Raw genomic sequence first — 19,027 nt, 5'->3', positions numbered from 1 at the left:
TTGATCAGTACTAGTGGCCAACTTAAAGCATTCTGGACAAAGCTGTCCAGCCTCCGCATGAAGACATCCAGTAAGGGGAACTCACCACTTCCCAAAGAGTTGGTTCTACTGTAGACCTGCTCTTAATGATACAGAGTTTTTCCTAACATTTAATCAGAATCTGCCTTCCTGCAAATAAGGCCTCTAAGCGTTTCTCAACCTTGGCAACTTTATGTGTGGATTTCAACTCCCACATGCTGGGGAATTCTGGGAATTGAAGTCCATACATCTTAAAGTTGCCAAGGTTGAGAAACACTGCTCTAAGTCATGCAAGACTTGACAACATTTGAGTTTTTTTCTAGTAGTGATGCAGATCCCTACTATGGAAACTAGGAATTAGGTTGCATTACAAAGCAAAGTATAAATGTAACTTCCCTCTCCCTTCTTAGGGGTCCCTCTGGGATGTTGCCAGCAGATAGGAGAGAGCAATCACGCTGAAATAACTAAAAAGCTGATCTAAGTCTAAGCAATAAAAAGAGTTCATCACCCTGTTCAAAGAGCAGTTACATTCCCCTCTGAAATCAAAGCAAATGTCAATATATTTGCACAGAATGACAGACTAAAACTTAGCTTTTGGCATTAAGACAGCATTTTCTGTATTTGCATACCCTTAATATTTGAGGTCTCAACAGCCAGATTACAGTTGCTTTTTTAGATAAACATGATAAATATGCTTTAAATATACAAGCTAGCCAAGAAGAATAAACTAACGAGTTGTTCCATGTCACTGATTATGGATAGCAGTTCTAGGCAGTTCATGAATGACTTTAAACAAATGATCTGCAAATGAATTCCTTCAATTTTTAAAGAGGAAAGTGACTAGAGGGGCACATCACCAACTGATCAACAATATTTGACTAAAAGTAAAAATATAATCTGTCCTGAGTGCAAGACTCCTAGGATCAGTAGCTAAACTCAAGTTCATAACCAGGTGAGCAAACATGAAAACACACAAAGAAACGGCTTGCATGGGGAGATAATGTGTAGCATCCAGCCAACTTTGTTTGAGCTTGACAAGCTAAGTGGGGTAGGTTCTGGCTGTACTTGGATGGGATACCAGGGTTATAGATTAGACTGGGAAGTTGAAAAAGCATTCTGGAACACTTTCACATTATTGCTAAGAAAATAACATGGACATGTTGATGCAGACTCAAGGATGTGAGCTTCACTCAAGAGACAGTTCAGTTTTAGAAATCCTATCAGCATAATTTGTAATGCAGTATGACTAGTTTCACAAGTTTTGTAATATTGTAAATGCTTAGGCTTGGGCATACAGTCACTCCAGATATCTTGTGGATTTGGGCATGCCCTGGAGAGAGACATCCTTTTTTTAAAATAGAAAACTGCAGAGCCCCTTGCCACATCTTACTGAAATGTCACTCAAATTCAGAAGCTCCCATTGACTTGCAAAACATAGTAAAATGTCTACACATTCCATTCATAGGATTTTTACTCTTAATCCCAAGAACATTTAAGAATTTAAGTATGTGATATTATGGATACTGAACACTGGAGTGTCATAGCAAATCTATCCCAGTTTCATTGTTTATTTGGGTGACTGGGTATGGATTTAATGGTATGTGGTCTGAGTGACTGACTTTACCAACTCTTGTCTAGAAGTACTCTAAATCAGATTATGAGCACATAGAACTTACTTATTTCTAACAAAAATATTAACCAACATTTCTCAGTTTAGGGATTACGAATATTCATCTTTCTGTATATACACTGAAATCAAAGTGAAGACAAGCATTACAATTTTCAAATTTCAAAAAGCGATGTGGGGTCAGAGTAAGCCAATTTTAAAAAAATACATTTCCCCCCCAATTCAGTTCAAACCAGTACATTTGTGATAACAAGAAACGCGTGCATTGCAGGGTTTTTTTAGATAAAGAACTATCTTCACAGTGAAAAGATGAAGGTGTGAAGAAAGATTGGAACAATTCAAAGAGCTCTTAGCAAACCCTATGGAATACTACCAGGCCTACCAATTTCCTTGCCAAATATTCCAGCTAGCTGGAATTGTCTTTTGAAGTGGCCAGAAAGGGTTTGTGTGCATTTAAAGTGGTTATGGACATTTCACCATAACAGTGCATTCAAGTAGGATTTACTGCCAGATAAATGAGCATAAGATCAGCAAATGTTACCTGCTATACCATCTTGTCAAAGTGGCAGGTCCATGTGGGTAATTATTTATGACTGATTCCAACAGTGAAGATCGCCCAGTTTAGCTTTTTCTTTAAATAAAATTGCACATTTCCTCTATACAGATACTAAAAGCCTTATAAGAGACTGAATTACCTGTAGCACCCAGTGGGTGTCCTTTTGAAATCAAACCACCACTGGGATTTATAACCCACTTTCCACCATATGTTGTATCTCCTCTGTCAATCAGCTCACCAGCTCTTCCTTAAAAGAAAAAAAGGAAATTATTAATGCATATAATACCTCCTACTTCCTAAATTCAAACTTCTGAAGTCTCTGTGGACATAAAGGCAGGACAGAAATCATGATGGTAGTAGTAGTAGTAATAACAACAGTAGCAGCTGCAGCAAACCCATTATCTTACAGTTTATTTATTACCTCACACTTCTGGTATTCAAGTATTCTCTCTACACTAATAATTTAGATATTCTGTTAGAGGCTCTTCTCTAATGTCTTTCAGAGTGAAGACGGATGTTAAGTAATTCTTCTTGCCTATCTGTTTCCTAGATAATTCTTGCCTCGTTTCTTAAGTTCTTTGCTTGTCTTACTCTCACCTTCAATTCTGAAGAGCAACTTCTGCTCTTTTCTAATACTCATTCCAGACATAATTGATAACTAATTATAATACGCTGGCATTCAGCACAACACAAACGTAAAAAAAAAGATGTCCCCATTAATATCCTAGAAGGATTAACATTACAGTAATAAAATTAGTACCAAAACCTATTTTAAGTTTGATCACATGCAGAGATGCAATAGGACACAATTTAGCAGTCTAATTTAGCAACCTTCACTGTATTAATTGAGGGCTGTTCTTATAGTAGGTGATTACATACTCATGTGGCAAAGCCCCTTGCAGACAGAGAGGTGCGGAGCTGACTTGTGAGTGCCACCAAACAAACCCTGGACTGCAAAGATGTGGAAAACCTGCTGCACTTTATTATTCCCAGACCCTTAAGCATTCAGAGTCAGCGGTTGAAAACAAAAGAGTCTCTTTGGGATGTCAGCAGTCCAAGCATAAAATATTTAAATCAAGAGAGAAAAATGGGACAGGCAGCAGCAGTTTGAGGCTTGTCATCCTCCTTCACACCAGAAGACCCAATGGGTGTCCCAGTCTCAGCAGACAGGCAAATCCCTCCTTGTGAGGCCTCTGGCCCCTTCTTTTCCTCCCATAAGGAATTCCAATAGAGGAACCAGCTCTATTTAGGGCCTGGCAAATGAGCCGGGTCCCAGCCAGGCAGCCTTCTTTGCAGGGCCTTCTCTGCAGTAGCTCCGGCCCTGTGGAACACGCTGCCCCCGGAGGAGAGACTGGCCCCATTGCTCCTGGCCTTCCGGAGGAGCCTGAAGACCTGGCTCTGCCGTCTCGCTTGGGATGGAGAGGGGAATAGATCTATGTGGGGATGGCTGCTTTCTTAGTCCACTCCTCCCACATATGGACTATATCAGATTCTCCTGCCACTTGGACTTTTTTACTTTTTTACTCTTATTTATATTTATTTATTACAGTAATTTTATATTTGTATGTTTTATTTTTATTGTATGGTTGTTGTTTTAATCAATGATTGTAAACCACCCAGAGTCCCCCGCTGGGAGGAGATGGGCGGGGACAAATTAATTAATTAAATAAATAAATAAGTAGTCTAGACAGGTGCGGGACTCTGTTCATCCAGGCCTTTTTAAGAGAATTTCCTCTGCAGACTTTGCTGTCTGGTATCTGCCATCTTCCTCCACCTTCTTCTCCAACCCTCATACCTGCCCTCTTGACAAAGCAGCCTTTAAGGTTAGCCAGCCCTGAGTCCACAGGCACCGACAGTCAGGAGCTATGGCTGACTTACAAGGAGGAGGGTGTTTTCCCTTCACCACAATTCGTTCTCCAGCTTTTGGTTAAAGTGGTATTAATAGGGCAGAATGGTTATTTACTTAACAGGGACAGCACAACAATATCTGTGCAATGGTTTCTACTTAAAAATGTTTTCTTTTCCTTAACTTCATATGGATAAATTCCTTCTGCTCTGCTATATTGCTGCATTTCCCATTCAAAAATATTGAAGGCAAGTTATATGGCTAAGAACACTCTTTGACAGATGTACAGGCAACATTAAATAAACAGCTAGCATGTGTCAAGATCTTCTTAGTCCCTTCCTGCATTATCCTCCAGTCTTTTTCATGTCTCTACCCAATGCTCGCTGTCTGACTTCAGCCTCATTTCAGACAGCACTTCCACAACTCAACCCAATATCCTTACAATACCACAGTGTACAGGTAGTCCTCGTTTAGCGTCTGCCTTGTACAGCAACCGTTCACAGTTACAATGATGATGAAAAAGTAACTTTACGAAAATCCTTGCATTTACAACTTTTCCAGGTCTGTAAAGCAAAGGAAAGCTAAAGTAAGATCATACACACAGTCGCGGTTTCATTTAGCAACTGCTTTGCTTAATGACTGAGTTACTGGTCCCAATTTTGGTTGCTGAACAAGGACTACCTGTATTGGACTTTGAAGAGAATGATACAGAATCCTGTAATTAAATCTATTCCTTCTAATACATAAAGGCTAGTACCGTCTTCAAAGGCAGTATTAACAAAGAGGATCAGACCACTGTGTTCTTTTTACCTGGGTGGTGGAAGGAAGGCCTCAGAGGGGGAATAGGACAGCTTGGAAGCTTCTGCAACTCCTCTTCCCTCCAGAGGTCAGTTTTGAAGAATTAAACATGGGGTAAAGTGCACTTAATTGTATGCTGGTTATGGCGAAGGTGTCTAGTAGTTTTAATATTAAGGAATACCTTCAGGACAGAGTCCCAGAGCTTCATATGTAATTAATTCATTAGCAGAGAAACAGTCATGAAGTTCAATCACATCCACATCTTCTGGTGTTAGGCCAGTTTTTGAAAAACAACATTTTGCAGCCTCCTGTGTCATATCATAACCAATCTATGAGAAACAAAATACAACCAGAATGCATTTCATTGAATAATGTTTGTTTTCTGAACTCCACTTGATTGTCTGATGAATATAATGGCTTTTTTTAAAATTGGAAATTAAGAATATATACACATGCACACTAACTAACCATTTCGAATATTATAACCAGAAACATGGACAAATACGAATAGACTGCATATGCAGAGTCTGTTAGTATTTAAGACATTGCCCCAATCAAGAAGCACTATTTTGGGGAGACAACAGAAAAAAAAGAAATTATGAGAGATAAAGTGTGCTGATGTGTGAATACATGCTTGAAGACCATGCATAATAAATGAGCTGTCCACTGTACATATTCTCCATCATTTTATATGAATATATACATTTTCAGTGAATTTGCATCAAAATGCAACATGTGCATAAATAAATGCACTGAAAGCAGCAGCAGCAGCAAGTTAAAAATATACATCCAGCTATTCCAAGATGCTCAAAATGGGATACTTTTATTTTGAATTAAGCTATACTGTTACATGTCCAGGAAAAGTTTAATTTTAGACATGGCTGAAACAAAGTAGGACAGTCAGTCTACCAAGCATTCTATTAAATATATTCAATGAATTATGAAAGTGCAAAATTAGACTTCTTTAAAAGTAATGAGCAAATCATTTTATACCTGTTCATTCTCGCTCTTTCTATGATCCTTCCATGTGCAACAAGAGGTGCTCTTTTGGCAATTTGGTATTCTTTAGTTAGATTTGGAGCATGGGTTTTAAATGGAATGCTTCTTGCAGTGTTTCTCAACCTCAGCAACTTTAAGATGTGTGGACTTCAACTCCCAGAATTCCCCAGCTAGCATGGCTGGCTGGGGAATTCTGGGAGTTGAAGTCCACAAAACTTAAAGTTGCTGAGGTTGAGAAACACTGGCTTCTTGTTTCATAACCTTTTCCCCATGGATCTCCCATCCTATAATGTGTCCACTGCAGGTACCCTTTTTGCTTAGAAAATCTCCTGCTCTTCACAGGCAGCTGTTTGCCAGAGACAAGAGTCCCAGCTCCAATGCTTGCTTCCTTTTTTCCTCCCCGCTTCCTTTTCCTTTAAAAATATAATATATTCTTTATTGTTAGCTAGCAAGCAGGGGCTATTTTATCATTTCAGTTTGTGCAGAGTCCTTAAACTATTTTATGTATTTCATAGGTATTAAATATTCATGTAAAGCACATGCTACTCTATACATTAAAAGATCAGGCTTACTATTTTAATGCAGCTGTTTTCTTCAAATGTGCTTGGGAAGTCAGTCCGCATCTCTTGGGCCAAAATTTCTATAGTTCTCGGCTCCAATCCATGCTCCTTCACAAAGTCTTCGCTAGCAAGGACTGCAGCTGCCGCACCATCAGATGTTGGGCTTAAAACACACAACAGGGATGGTTATGGACTGTTCCACTCACTGAACAATTTATATGTGTAAAAAGGGACACCAATACAGGGGCCACCACTCTGGATTTTACTTTAAGAGTTCTGCTGTTATCAACTCACTTCCAACAGCTTTACCATTTTTCAGGTTGGAGATCAAGGTGTGGATTTATGAGGTCATGATGGGGGCCAGTAAGGAAAGAATCACTAAGTGGGAGATGAAGCACTGAGATGTTGGCTGCCTAAGCAAAAGGAGCTGACCAAAGCCTTGGCAGCAATTACATTTGCTACACCTGAGACTGCCCAGCAGCTGATTTACCGACCAAGCGCCAAAAGGCAGTTAAACAGGCTGGGTTCAAGCCAGGATTTCCATTTCTGACTAAGGCATCCCACTACAATATCTAGCCATGCAAGCGTTTTCCCCTGAAATACTTTAAAAAGTTTACAGTAGCACGTGAGAATTCAACAAATGCTCCAATTTGTACCACTGAAACTATGAGGCTTAAGACTGCTTAGTTAGTTGTAAGGCAATTCCATAGCAGAGACTTGCAGTTAACATGTAAACATGCTATTTTGCCTATTTATTTATTTATTAAATTTCTCCACCGCCCATCTCATACCATGACAACTCTGGGTAGTTTACAATTAATAAAAGAATAGGGATTCATTATAAAATATAAATATGAATAAATATAAAAATATAAAATGTGAAATATAAAATATAAAACATAAAATATAAAATATGAAGTCCAAGATGGCCTTAACGAAATTTACCGGGGCCGCATCAGGGTATCAGCCACCTCCAAGATTGAATACCCCTCGTCCTGCCCCAAGCGAGGTGGCACATCCAGGTCTTAACTCCCTTCCTGAAGGCAGGAGAGTGGGGGCCTGCCTCACCTCTGGGAGTAAATTATTCCAAAGGCAGGGGCCACAGCAGAGAAGGCCCTCCTCCTGGACCTTGCCAATTGGCAATCCCTCACGGACAGGGTCTGTAACATGCCAACGCTGCCTGACCGGGTGGGATGGGTCAATGTAGCAGGGGTGAGGTGGTTCCTCAGGTAACCTGGACCCATGCCATGTAGGGCTTTAAAGGTGATAACACCTTGAATTGGACCCAGAAGCAAATGGGCACCCAATGCAGCTCACGCAGCAGTGGTGTTATGTGTGCCCTCCTTGGGGCTCCTAAGGCTACTCGCGCAGCTGCATTCTGTACCAGCTGAAGCTTCCGGATACTCTTCAAGGGTAGCCCCATGTAGAGCTCATTGCAGTAGTCTATGTGGGAGATGACTAGGGCACGAATGACCGTTTGGAGGGATTCCCAATCCAGGAAAGGGCATAGCTGGGGCACTACACGAAGCTGTGCAAAGGTTCCCCTGGCCACAGCTGCCACCTGCTCTTTGAGCAGGAGTCATGAGTCCAGGAGAACCCCCAGGTTCTGCATTGGGTCTGTCTGCGGCACTGCAACCCCATCCAGAACCAAAGATGGTAAATTCCTGGATACCCGGGAGCCCCCAACCCACAGCCATTCCATCTTACCAGGGTTCAGCTGAAGCCCTATCCAGACCCCTATAGTATGTATCACCATTAGGTAACCACTTCTGTAACTTTTGAAGTGGTCATAAGTTAACATGTTTGGGTAAAACTCATAGATCAGTGGTTAATCATATACTTGGTGTAAAGAAGGTCCTAACTTCAATCTCCAATTAAAAAAACTTGGAAAAAAATGATTTCTAGCCAAAAGGAGATGCTCCAGAGAAACAGAAGAAAACAACCAAGAGGAAAAAATCAAGCAGAAGAGAATAAGCTTTTTTTATAAAAGGAGAAATAGGGTCACAAAAGCACGATAGGGCTAGATTCTTACCAACACTGTAAGAGTGTCAAGAAGTCAAAAACCTTGCGAGAGTTTAACACTTCATCTAAACTGTACTCCTTTTGAAACTGAGAATTTCTACAGAAAATAGGGAGAAAAAAATACAATCAGAACAGTTCAAAAACAGAGCCTTTACTGTTAAAAAAACATAAGCGTATCTTTACACAGTAGGTCAAATCATCATATGATTTAGCAGTGAACATCTGCTGGTGCTTCTGCCAACTCCTTCAACAAGTTTAGAAACTGCGTCATTTTTGTAGTCTCATCTAAGCTTTGCTTAGATCAATTCAAGGACTACCTAGCCTTAATACTCTCCCCCTAATAGCAGCAGACTCAATTTTTTGTTGCTTCCACAGGAAGTACAAGAAAAGGATGGCTCTTTTCTGATGTGTATTCAAATTCAGAGGAATATTGGCTCAGCTCACAAGCTTAGAGATTATAGGTATCTCCCATTTACATACTAATCCTTCATGATTTTATGTCTACAACCCCTCCTTTTTTGAGCATGGAAATGTTTGAAATCTATTGGCCACCTCCCATTTTAAATAGCTTCTTCATTGCTTTTTTTCTAAACCACAACACTTGTTTTTTAGCCTGGATTCTAACACATACGTTACCTAAAATATTGTACTTACGGATTGTTCACTGAGTGCTTATGATTCTTCCAGGCAATTTTTGCAAAGTGTTTGAGCTTTGTCCCTGAGATAAACAAAAGCATATAAACATTAATTTCAAAGTCCTTAAAAATGCTGACTTCATAAGTTGGTTTAAATCAGTTTGAAGTTTAAAATGCACTTTGAGCATCTGAGATCACAAAGCACAGCACATTATTGGTTTAAAGTTTAAAGCAATAATGTGCTGTGCTACATGATCTCAGATGCTCAAAAGCCTCTCCTAGAGATTATATAAGAACCATGTTTCAAGGAGACACAGAAGCTGTGATGGAATGTGAAGGTGGGTGGGGGAGAGATGCTGCCTAGGGAATGATCAGATGGAAAAGAAAGGAGCCCGCAACAGAGTAACGGCCAGAGAAAGAAACTTAGGAATGATCTTAATGTAGCCTTAAAATAAAGTAGAATTAGCTCACCTAGTCATGTTTCCTGTCTGGTTTACCTGGGAGGGCTGACAGAAGCCAAAACAATTGACAGAATTCCAGCAGACTGTATACTGCAGCAAAACTGTGCCCCCTTAGAAATCAGTGGTTTTGGCACAAAGATCTTCATAGTGACCCAGCACAACAACAACATTATACAAAATGTCTTCATTGTGTGTTCTTTAGAACAGTAATATTTTTAACATACCGTATTTCTCCATGTGTTCTTTGCCAGCATTCCCAAAAAACTGTGGAGCAACTGGGACTGCTTCTATGCCGTATTTATTTATCATAACTTCCAAATGCTTGTCTGTTGGAATCACCCTATCACTCAACTGAAAGAGACAAAATGTGTATTATGCATACCGAAAGACTCTTATATTGAGCACATATAAAAAGGGTAAGATATTGTGAAAGTTCTCTTGTTGGTTATCAGCCATATGGCCTTATCAGTTTGCATCATTTCATTTGCTTCTGAACCAGACATATAGGCAGGCAGATATATCCAACAATTTATAAAAATCAAATGTATTAATTTTCTGCTGCAAAGTCAAGTGTCTAACTTATAAGTGAGCCCAATTTATAAGGTTAATTTCCAGGTAAGAGTGTAGACATTATCGTGTCATGGGTTTCAAAGAAACAATAAACATATGTTTATTGTATATGTATCCATACCATACATATGAAAAACCAAAATGCTGCTATGTAATGGAGCCAAATACAAATCAGCATACACATACAGTACATTGGACAAAGCTAACAACAGAAGAATACAAATGGCTCAAATAAAGAAAGGGTCTTTCATAGAATCAGAGAAATCTATAAGCTGGAACATCAAAATAATATGGACAATTATTTTTCACTTGACTTTACCACCGTTCTCTAATTCTTGTTCTTGAGTCTCTTGATTTAAGATTAAATTTTTATCTTAATGCATTCTGCCCTGTATTTTCTCTACTTTCATATCCATACTGATCACTCAGGACAGCTGTTGCACGTCAATGCCTTTCTGAAGATGATGTAATAAATATGAGGCTTTTAACAGGCGGCTTAGATTCAAAAACGTCTCTGGAAAGGAGCAGTCAGAAAGTAAAAAAGACAATTGGAATGAATGCTCAGAGTCAAGAGATCTGCTTGGGGAAAAGAGTCTTATCATTTTAGTTCTCAAAAGGTTAAAATAGTATTTTTAGAAAAGGAAAAAAAAATGAACAAACCTTAGTATCTATGTATGCTGGTGAATACCTAGCTGTGACAAACATACGCTCAGGGAGACCCCTGGCTGATCAGTCGGATCATATCGGCTTTATCAGGGCTCCTGATTGTGGGCCAGCCCAGCCAAGAGTTGGCTTTCCAGTAAAGAATCAAGCTGCAGTCAACTACTTTTGAGACATTAATTTTCTCTCCTTTCACCAGGTCTTCAACCTTTCAGGATGCCTCTTTCTTTTTTGTGGGCTAAAGCAGATCACATGGTGCTCCAATCTTTGTTGCTAGCTCTGTAACTGCAGTTTATAGAGCGCTTTGGCATTCAACCCCACATTCTTAGCCAAACAGAGATCCATTGCTCTGTCTCCTCCTACCCCCGATTTCCCCAATCCTTTCAGAGAAACCCAGATATAGACTAAGCCTTGAGAGTAGCCCCAGACATAGCAGATGGGGAGGGGAGCGAAAAAAAGTCAAGATAACAGGCATGTCTGTTAATGCATATAAAAAGTGACATGGTTGCACCTGCCATCTTGATATTTTTTACCCTTCCCCCCCCCCCCCCCACAGATGCCCCTGCATGAAGTGACAAGAACTGGGAGTGTTAGTGGTAGGAAATTTACATTTTTCCAGCAATCATAAGTAACACTTAGAATGTTGGGGAAATGTATTTCTCTTACAACTGATGTGACAACAGAGAAACGTCCACAAATGCCACAGATTGCACAAGGGGACAGGAAGGGGGGGAATCTATATCCTTTCTGTTACAGTCTAGTAACAGATAAGTACCCCAATAAGAGCATCTTTTCATTTTCTAATAAATGTTTAAAAATTGTCTTGTCTAGTTAAGAAATTATAGATAGGACATCAGTGAGGGAGATAGAGAAATGAAACACCATCCATCTTCCAAACATGCCAAACTAAACATAACTTCCTTTTCCTGCACGACAAAGACCTGAACACTTACTTGAGATACTGAAATGGGCCCACGTGCCATCTTTTCAAAGCCAAGAGCCAATACACAGTCAGCCAAACCTTAAATATAAAAATTATTGGATAACAATTTAAGCTTTAATGAACAGAAGTTAGATCTATTGGTAGCTCTCTAAATAATTTGTAGGAGATAAGCAAGGATTGTCACCTTTTTCTTTCCTTGCTGCCCAAAATTTAACTGCTGAAAAAAAGAAAAGCTTGGGATGACCAGGAGTGGATTTTTGTGCAGAAGGATTTGGAGTTCTATTCACTGTGACCCCTCAAAACAAATTCAAGACACGGAATTATGTGTATTAAGTTTATGCTGTGAGAAGACAATATGACATCTGTGATACAATTTCTCTTAAACCAGTTGAGTGCCCTGCTAATTTTCAGTTTGAAGCAAAAGTCTGGTTTCCAGCTACTCACCTTTTAATTCCCTTGAATGCCTCCAGGTCCAAACTAGAGCAAGACATGTTCTTAGAAATAAAGATGGGTAACAGTCAGAAACCAGGCCTTTGCTTGAAAGCTTTTATTAACCCCAGATCCCCTGGATAAGACCATCATTGAGAGCTGTGCAAAAATGAAGGAATGGGCCAACCCTGGGGAAAACAGTCAGGGAGACCAAGGGAGGGATTACACAGGCCCACATGGACACCCTGGGGGAAGAGAAAATGTAAACCTACAGGTTCTGCTGCACATGCATGGAAAAGTATATCAGTTGGGGAGGAAATAAATGACAGAGGTTCTGAGAGCATAGAAAATAAAAAGAGGGCAATTTTGAAGAACAGACCATGGGAACAAAGGGATGGGCTTGTGGTCTGTGATTCAGCCTCATCTCTGTCTCATTTTTAGCCTCTTTGTTCTGTGAAATGGGTGTTTCACAAGTAGCTGTGTCCAGTCATTTTGTGATGGCACCTGCAAGTTTTCAAATGTCCATTAGCCCTGAAATGTTGGAGATACTGTATCTCTTTTGCTCTATTTGGCAGATCTCTAGTAATAAACAAAACAGACCCTACAAGCTTGAAATCTATAGACCAGGGTAGGTAGGTTTGGGTGGCGAGGGACATGCTTAGCTAGGGGCATGCTTAGCCATTTAGGGGAGGCCTCAGAACCACTGGCAGGATAATGCTATGAACTGAATACCATATATATTTGCATATAAGCCCACCCACGGATAAGCCAACCCTCAAATTTTTAACCAAAATACCATGAAAATATGCCATCCACAGATAAGCTGACCCACATTTTTCATGGTATTTTGGTTAAAAATGCAAGGGTCCGCTTAGCTGTGGATGGGCTTACAGTATATGCGAGTATATACAGGATATATGGTGTCATGCGCTGCCTGCCTCTGAATAAGGCTCAGACACTGGTTCGATGGATCAGGCTCTGATTTATTCACAGCGCAGTTACAGCGTCGGAAGAAAAAAGCTGAGAGTGACAGGAGCGCGCCGGTGCGGGGTTTAAATACCCCACGCCGGTCAGCGCCCCCTCACTCGCGGTCACGTCACCCCCCTTTGTCCAATACGTTGCCCTGCCGGTGGGTGAGGGGTTGTGAGGCCCCGCTGGCGTTCCGGGATCGCCCATCATCGGGTTTTCTATTCATCCGGTGATTGCTGTCAGCTGGGCGATCTCCGTTGTATTGGCGCTGATGGCTTGGGTGTGCTCCGTGATCCGTTTAGTTATTGTCTGTTGGCCGTTAGTCGTTGTGAGTTGATGGCTACTTATCTTGAGCCCCTTCTCCTGTTTCCTTGCTATTGTCATGTGTGCCATTGCGCTGATGACTTCAGCTCAACGGCACTCATGACATATGGGTACTTTCAAAAAGTATTACTCTATATATTTGCAGGTAAGCCCATCCACAGATAAGCTGAACCCAATTTTTTGGGTGTATTTTGGCACCTAAAATTCTCCATTTCTGCAAGTACATAAGGTATATCGTTATTACATACATGGATGTTGACTGAAGCCAAATTGTTAATATTTTTCCTCTCAGCTTTTAGACTTGAATATTATTGAAAATCTGTGGGGAGATTTCAAATATACAGTACATGCAAGGAAACCTGAGATTATTTCTAAGCTAGAAATGTTCTGCAAGGAAGAGTGGGAAAAAATTCCAAAAGCAAGAATGGAAGGACTCCTAGCTGGCTACAGAAAATGTTTAGAAGCTGTTATTTCTGCCAAAGGAGGTGTTATAAAGTACTGGCTGAAAGGGTATCCAAACTCTTGCCCATGCCATATTCACCATTTTCTTATTTTACATCTGTAAATGATTGTACATGAATAGTGAGTATGCATACAAACGTGCAGAAAGATGTAATGTTTAATTCAGTACACCTTAGAGAATGTGTCAGCTTCAGTTCTGACTGGGGTCAAATGCAACTGTATTTGCTGGGGGTTAGCAAATGTAACTTACCTCCTTGTATTACTTGTCTTGCTACGAACAAAGCTGTTGATCCAGTAGCACAATTGTTGTTAACGTTTATAATAGGGATACCTGTTAGACCCAGACTGTGATAAATAGCCCGCTGACCACAAGTTGAATCACCTTTAGATTAAAAAAAAGGTAAGCAGAGTCAGCTTTGATATTATACCATTATATTCTCTAACCCCTTTCAAATACTGCTAATTTTTTTCATGTTGACTAAAGTGGTTCATTAAATTTTGGCTCAACAGGGTACGGGAATCCAGCCATTGTGGTTTGCCAGGATTTATGACTTAGCAAGTTGTATGAATCCAACCTCCTGTGATTTATTCTACTGTGGTAGCCATGGCTTAGTATGAGATATGAACTAGTCAGGCACCTTCTAATAGAAGAAGATCCTTATCCAGAACTGTAGAGAAACATTCAGACTCTCAATTTTAGGTAGATAAAAACCGATATTCAATGTCACAATTTATCTGTATCTTGATCAAGTATATTTCTTCAGTAAATTTTTAATCATGCAACAGTAAAATTCAAGCCTGTGGAGTTAAATCAACTTGCCTGCAAAAACCACTGCAATAAAAATAGCTTCTCTTTCATTATAGATTTTACAATCACATGTACAGATGGAAAGGTTAAAGGCTGTCGGCAATTCTAGCACTATAGAGAGCTTGCTCTGCAACATGTTGAAAGACACAAAAGTTTCTCCTCATGCTGCAAGTCTCACAGTAGCTCAAATGTTGCTTTGCCTCTTACTTACAAGGCAGCCCGAAACACTTGAGTTTGTTAGAAGGTTTATAAATGCATCATAAACTCTGCGTCAAGAAGGAGAACACAAGCTTAAAAAAGGTAAAGAAGGACCAGGGTGAAATTTGGGCCTTTACTAATACTTTTGCTTACCATATACATAGCCCACACATGCCTGCTCTACAGATGAGTACGGAATGCCTGCATCAGCAAGAGCCTTTTGACCTAAACAAAGTTAAAAAACAAATTACAAAATCTTGATTGGAAACTTACAAGATATTCCGAACAGACAGCTAAGCTGTGTTTAGGGGGCCAGATTTCAAAAGTGAAGAATGTGCAAACACACTTACCACTCTTGGGCAGATAAAATAAGCTGCTAGTTTCAAAACTTTGGGTCAGCTCAGACAAGGCATCTATTGTCACCGTAACTTTTTGTATATCTGGATACAGTGCCTATCATACAGGAGCAACATCTCCATGCAGCAACCATGGAAACTGCTACCAATTCCTGAAACAGCTATAGCTCTAGATTGGTACTTTGGTGAGGGGTAGCAATCTAGCTGATCTTTGCTGACCTTGAAAATTATGCTGGGATGGATTCAGTTAGTCCTTGGACAGGAAACCATTTGGGAATTTTAGGACTGTTGACTAGACTAGAAAGTTAGAAAACATCATGGAAGTAGTCACCAGCAAATCACTTTCACAGTACAAGAAAAGTGCATGAATGCAGTCACTAACAACCAAGCTCAACGTTATCTTTTTGTATCTGTATAAAAACAGATTATATTAACAGAAGCTTGCTCTGTTCAAATGTTGGGACTGTTACGTGGATATCTCCCAGAGCAGCAAAAGGTAATCAATCCTCTATCTTTCAAAGGTAAGCATTTAAACTTAGCAGACCACCACCTGTTTTTCAGAGGAATCAACATATAATTTGTTATGCTAATACGGGCACTCCAGATACCACTTCCAATATCCCCTACTTCTGGCAATGTTGCTGGGAAGTGTAGTTCAGCAACATCTGGTGGGGCACAAACTATTCACTACTGCCCCAATGAATTCAGCTCATTGTTTAAAAGATCAGCAGTGTTTAAAGTATGTTTAACTAAATATTTTTTTCAAAAATAAGTATTTTACAGAGGTATTTATTGCACCCTGCCAACTGTTTCTGAAGCACAGGCCCAATCAGAAAGGGAACATTATAAAATGAAGATAACTTAGTTAAAGTTCACAAATAAAGCAACCCTTCTATTCCCTGTCTTACTCTTTTGCAGATAATTACATTTTTATACCTTTCTAGCATAAGCAGCTGAACCCCAAACTCCTTGATTTGGAAGACTTGGCCACTGTATAAGTATTGGCAATACAGTACTGCTTGACTGTTTATGCCACTAGCTATGTGCCTGGAGCGCCAAGCATATAGCCCACTAGCCATGCCTGAGATTTTAAATACAATAGCCAGTATGTTACCTGCTTCCTTTGCCATGTCTGGATAATCAAAATTTTCACGGGAGCCAGGCTTTTCAAACTGTTAAAAGGAAAGCAAATGTTGAAAAGATGCTTGTGACCAAAAAAGTCTTCAGATCTCATTTATTATTATTAGATTTTTATCCTGCCTTTTTTAAATATATAACTCAAGGCAGCGAACATACCTAATACTCCTGTCTCCTATTTTCCCCACAGGAACCCTGAGGGCTGAGAGAGAGGGACTGGCCCAAGGTCACCCAGCCGGCTTTCGTGACTAAAGCGGGACTAGAACTCACAGACTCCTGGTTTCTAGCCTGGAGCCTTGACCACTCCACTACAGTGATGATATTTTCTTGGAAAAAAATAAAGGACAAATCTGAAAAAGGAACAAATCTGAAAGAGGTTCATATGGATTAAAAAAAAATGTTTATATTTATAACTTTGCTTTCCTGAACTTTCCTGAAAGGAAAATTCAAGAGCAAAACCAAGAAAATAAATAATTAAATTAACTAAATCCAAAGGACAGCTTTCTGAAATAAAGGACTGTCCTTTATAATAAAGGATGTGTGGTCACTGTACACTACACCAAACTGGCTTGCTCTCTCTCTCTCCAGCTGTCCTGAACACAGAATGCAAAAGTTTTGTTAATATTGATCAGTCCATAACTCTCAGGTAACATGGATTAAAAAACTGAACTTCTGGTGGGCATCAGGTTGGAGAAGGCTAATCTACCTGAATATCGAATATAAGGACTTGCTTTTGCCTTTGCACTCCTGAACAGCCCATAAAGATCACAGCTTCCCCAGGTTATACAATAAATTAAATATTAACATATAAAGTCCTGAGTGCAGCAGGAGAGGTAGTATCAAAAGGCACAGCAACTGGTTGCAACATCAGTCTCCGTCTGTAGTACAGGAACCAACTTAGAGAGCTCTTGCCAGAAATGCTTAAAAAACATGCTGCCAAGGACTCTCAAAGGGAACAAAACCATAAACTTTTATAATAGCTTGGGACCCCCATAGAAGTGCAACTTCCCAGTCCAGAAGTGATCTTGCAGGGGGGATCCAGACCATCCTTCAAGTTATTTTAAAAAAAAATCCAACTGAGCACAGCCATTCTCCAAAAAGATGCTAAATAAAACTCTAGAACCCCCCCACCCCATGCCAGAACAGGTACAGTAAACTCGACCTTTTTAATTGCTTGGACAGGCCACCACCCTCTCTCATCCTAATCTACCTCACGGAGCTGTTGTAAGGATAAAGACCTAAACAATGATCGGAAAGGAAGCGGCAATGAAGTGAGAGGGATTTACTTTTGTGTAAAGATAGAGCTAGTTTGGTGTAGTGGTTAAGGCACCAGGCTAGAAACTGGGAGATTGTGAATAGTCCCACCTTAGGCACAAAGCCAGCTGGGGGACCTTGGGCCAGTCACTCTTTCCCAGCCCATTCCCAGAAGCAGGCAATGGCAAACCACTTCCGAAATCTTGCCAAGAAAACTGCAAGGACTGGTTCAACTAGGGGCAAAACTGACTCGGAGGCGCGGGCGCACACACGTACTGCGAAGCCGAGGGATGGGAGAGGCTGCGCCGCGTCTCTTGGGAGAATGTTGGGCTGATCACGTGACCGACGACGGACAAGACCCGCTGAGAAACGGAGACCGGTAGCGCCCCCTTCCCATTTTTCCACGCCAGCTGCACCAACCCTTTGAAGCAGCCTGCGGTTTTCCAGACGTGGCCACGGATGATGGCTATTGTAGTCCCACCGTGGAACCCAGAACACACCCCAAAGTATCCCGGCCCAGTCCAGTTACCTTGGTCATGCCCACTCCGATAACAAAAACCCTTTTCCCGACGCGGATCGGACCCATGCTGCTGCTGCTGCTCCTGCCCATGCTGATGCCCAGGATCTTGCGTGGCTGTAGCACCACAAACACGGGGAAAACATGCACAGCCGTCCCCGATTCTCCTCCCCTCGCGGGCTTTTGACAACACCCCCCCAGTAAATGCCGAAAGGCGGGGCGGCGCCGGGTCTCATTTACTGGCCGCCTCTCCGCCCTCTTAAAGCGGTAGCATCAGTCCTCCGCAAATCCAGCCTAAACTCATGAGTCCGAAGTACAGGTGGGGCGTGCTTATCTCTGAGTAAGCTGGAATGCCTCAGATCCCAGCTTTCATTAAAGTAAGAGCTTGTCTCTAGCTCTCCAAAGAGCAGAGGTTAAAGCAAAATGTGCATTTGCTTTTTATTTATTTTTATTTAGCAAATTTTTATAGCCACCCATCTCACAAAAAGTGACTCTGGGTGGCTTACAAGCATAGCAACAATTAAAATCATGTAACAATTCAAGAAACATCAAACATAAAAAGAAAAAAAGACATGCCCATGTTGTTGTCGTTTAAATAATTGTTTCTCATTTTCATTGTTTTAGAGTTGAACTGTCTCACAATGATTGACATACAATCTAGGGAAGGATCTGGATTTTTAACGTTTCCTTGGTGAAAAATGGTAATTGCAACAATGAACAAAAAAGCAGTGGATTAGAAGTCTGACCTAGAACACCACAAAGAAAAGGGGAAAGGGCGAGTATTTGTACTATAGTATTTATCAGATTTTTAAAATGATTTCTCAGCTTTTAAACATTTAAAAGAAGCTTATCCTGCCGATGAATCTCAAGGCCAGCAT

At 40.6% G+C, this 19,027-nt stretch overlaps 1 protein-coding gene across 1 annotated transcript in view; it reads right to left on the bottom strand.

Moving 5' to 3' along the window:
- The window catches only part of SCP2 (sterol carrier protein 2), a 29,997-nt gene extending 11,656 nt beyond the window's left edge, over positions 1–18,341 (bottom strand). Inside the window, exons 1-11 of the mRNA XM_063297963.1 lie at positions 18,162–18,341; positions 16,356–16,413; positions 15,039–15,110; positions 14,130–14,261; positions 11,706–11,773; positions 9,747–9,873; positions 9,081–9,144; positions 8,437–8,523; positions 6,417–6,567; positions 5,027–5,174; positions 2,341–2,448 (exon numbers count right to left, since the gene is read on the bottom strand). Of these exons, the coding sequence (XP_063154033.1) occupies positions 2,341–2,448; positions 5,027–5,174; positions 6,417–6,567; positions 8,437–8,523; positions 9,081–9,144; positions 9,747–9,873; positions 11,706–11,773; positions 14,130–14,261; positions 15,039–15,110; positions 16,356–16,413; positions 18,162–18,242 (1,096 nt within the window). The 5' untranslated portion in view covers positions 18,243–18,341. The remainder of the gene's footprint in view (positions 1–2,340; positions 2,449–5,026; positions 5,175–6,416; positions 6,568–8,436; positions 8,524–9,080; positions 9,145–9,746; positions 9,874–11,705; positions 11,774–14,129; positions 14,262–15,038; positions 15,111–16,355; positions 16,414–18,161) is intronic.
- Between the last annotated feature and the right edge of the window lie 686 nt (positions 18,342–19,027).

Source organism: Candoia aspera, chromosome 3 (assembly GCF_035149785.1).
Source record: "Candoia aspera isolate rCanAsp1 chromosome 3, rCanAsp1.hap2, whole genome shotgun sequence".
Taxonomy (NCBI): domain Eukaryota; kingdom Metazoa; phylum Chordata; class Lepidosauria; order Squamata; family Boidae; genus Candoia; species Candoia aspera.
The sequence above is the reverse complement of the archived record's forward strand: the minus strand, read 5'-3'. Positions and strand labels throughout refer to the sequence as shown.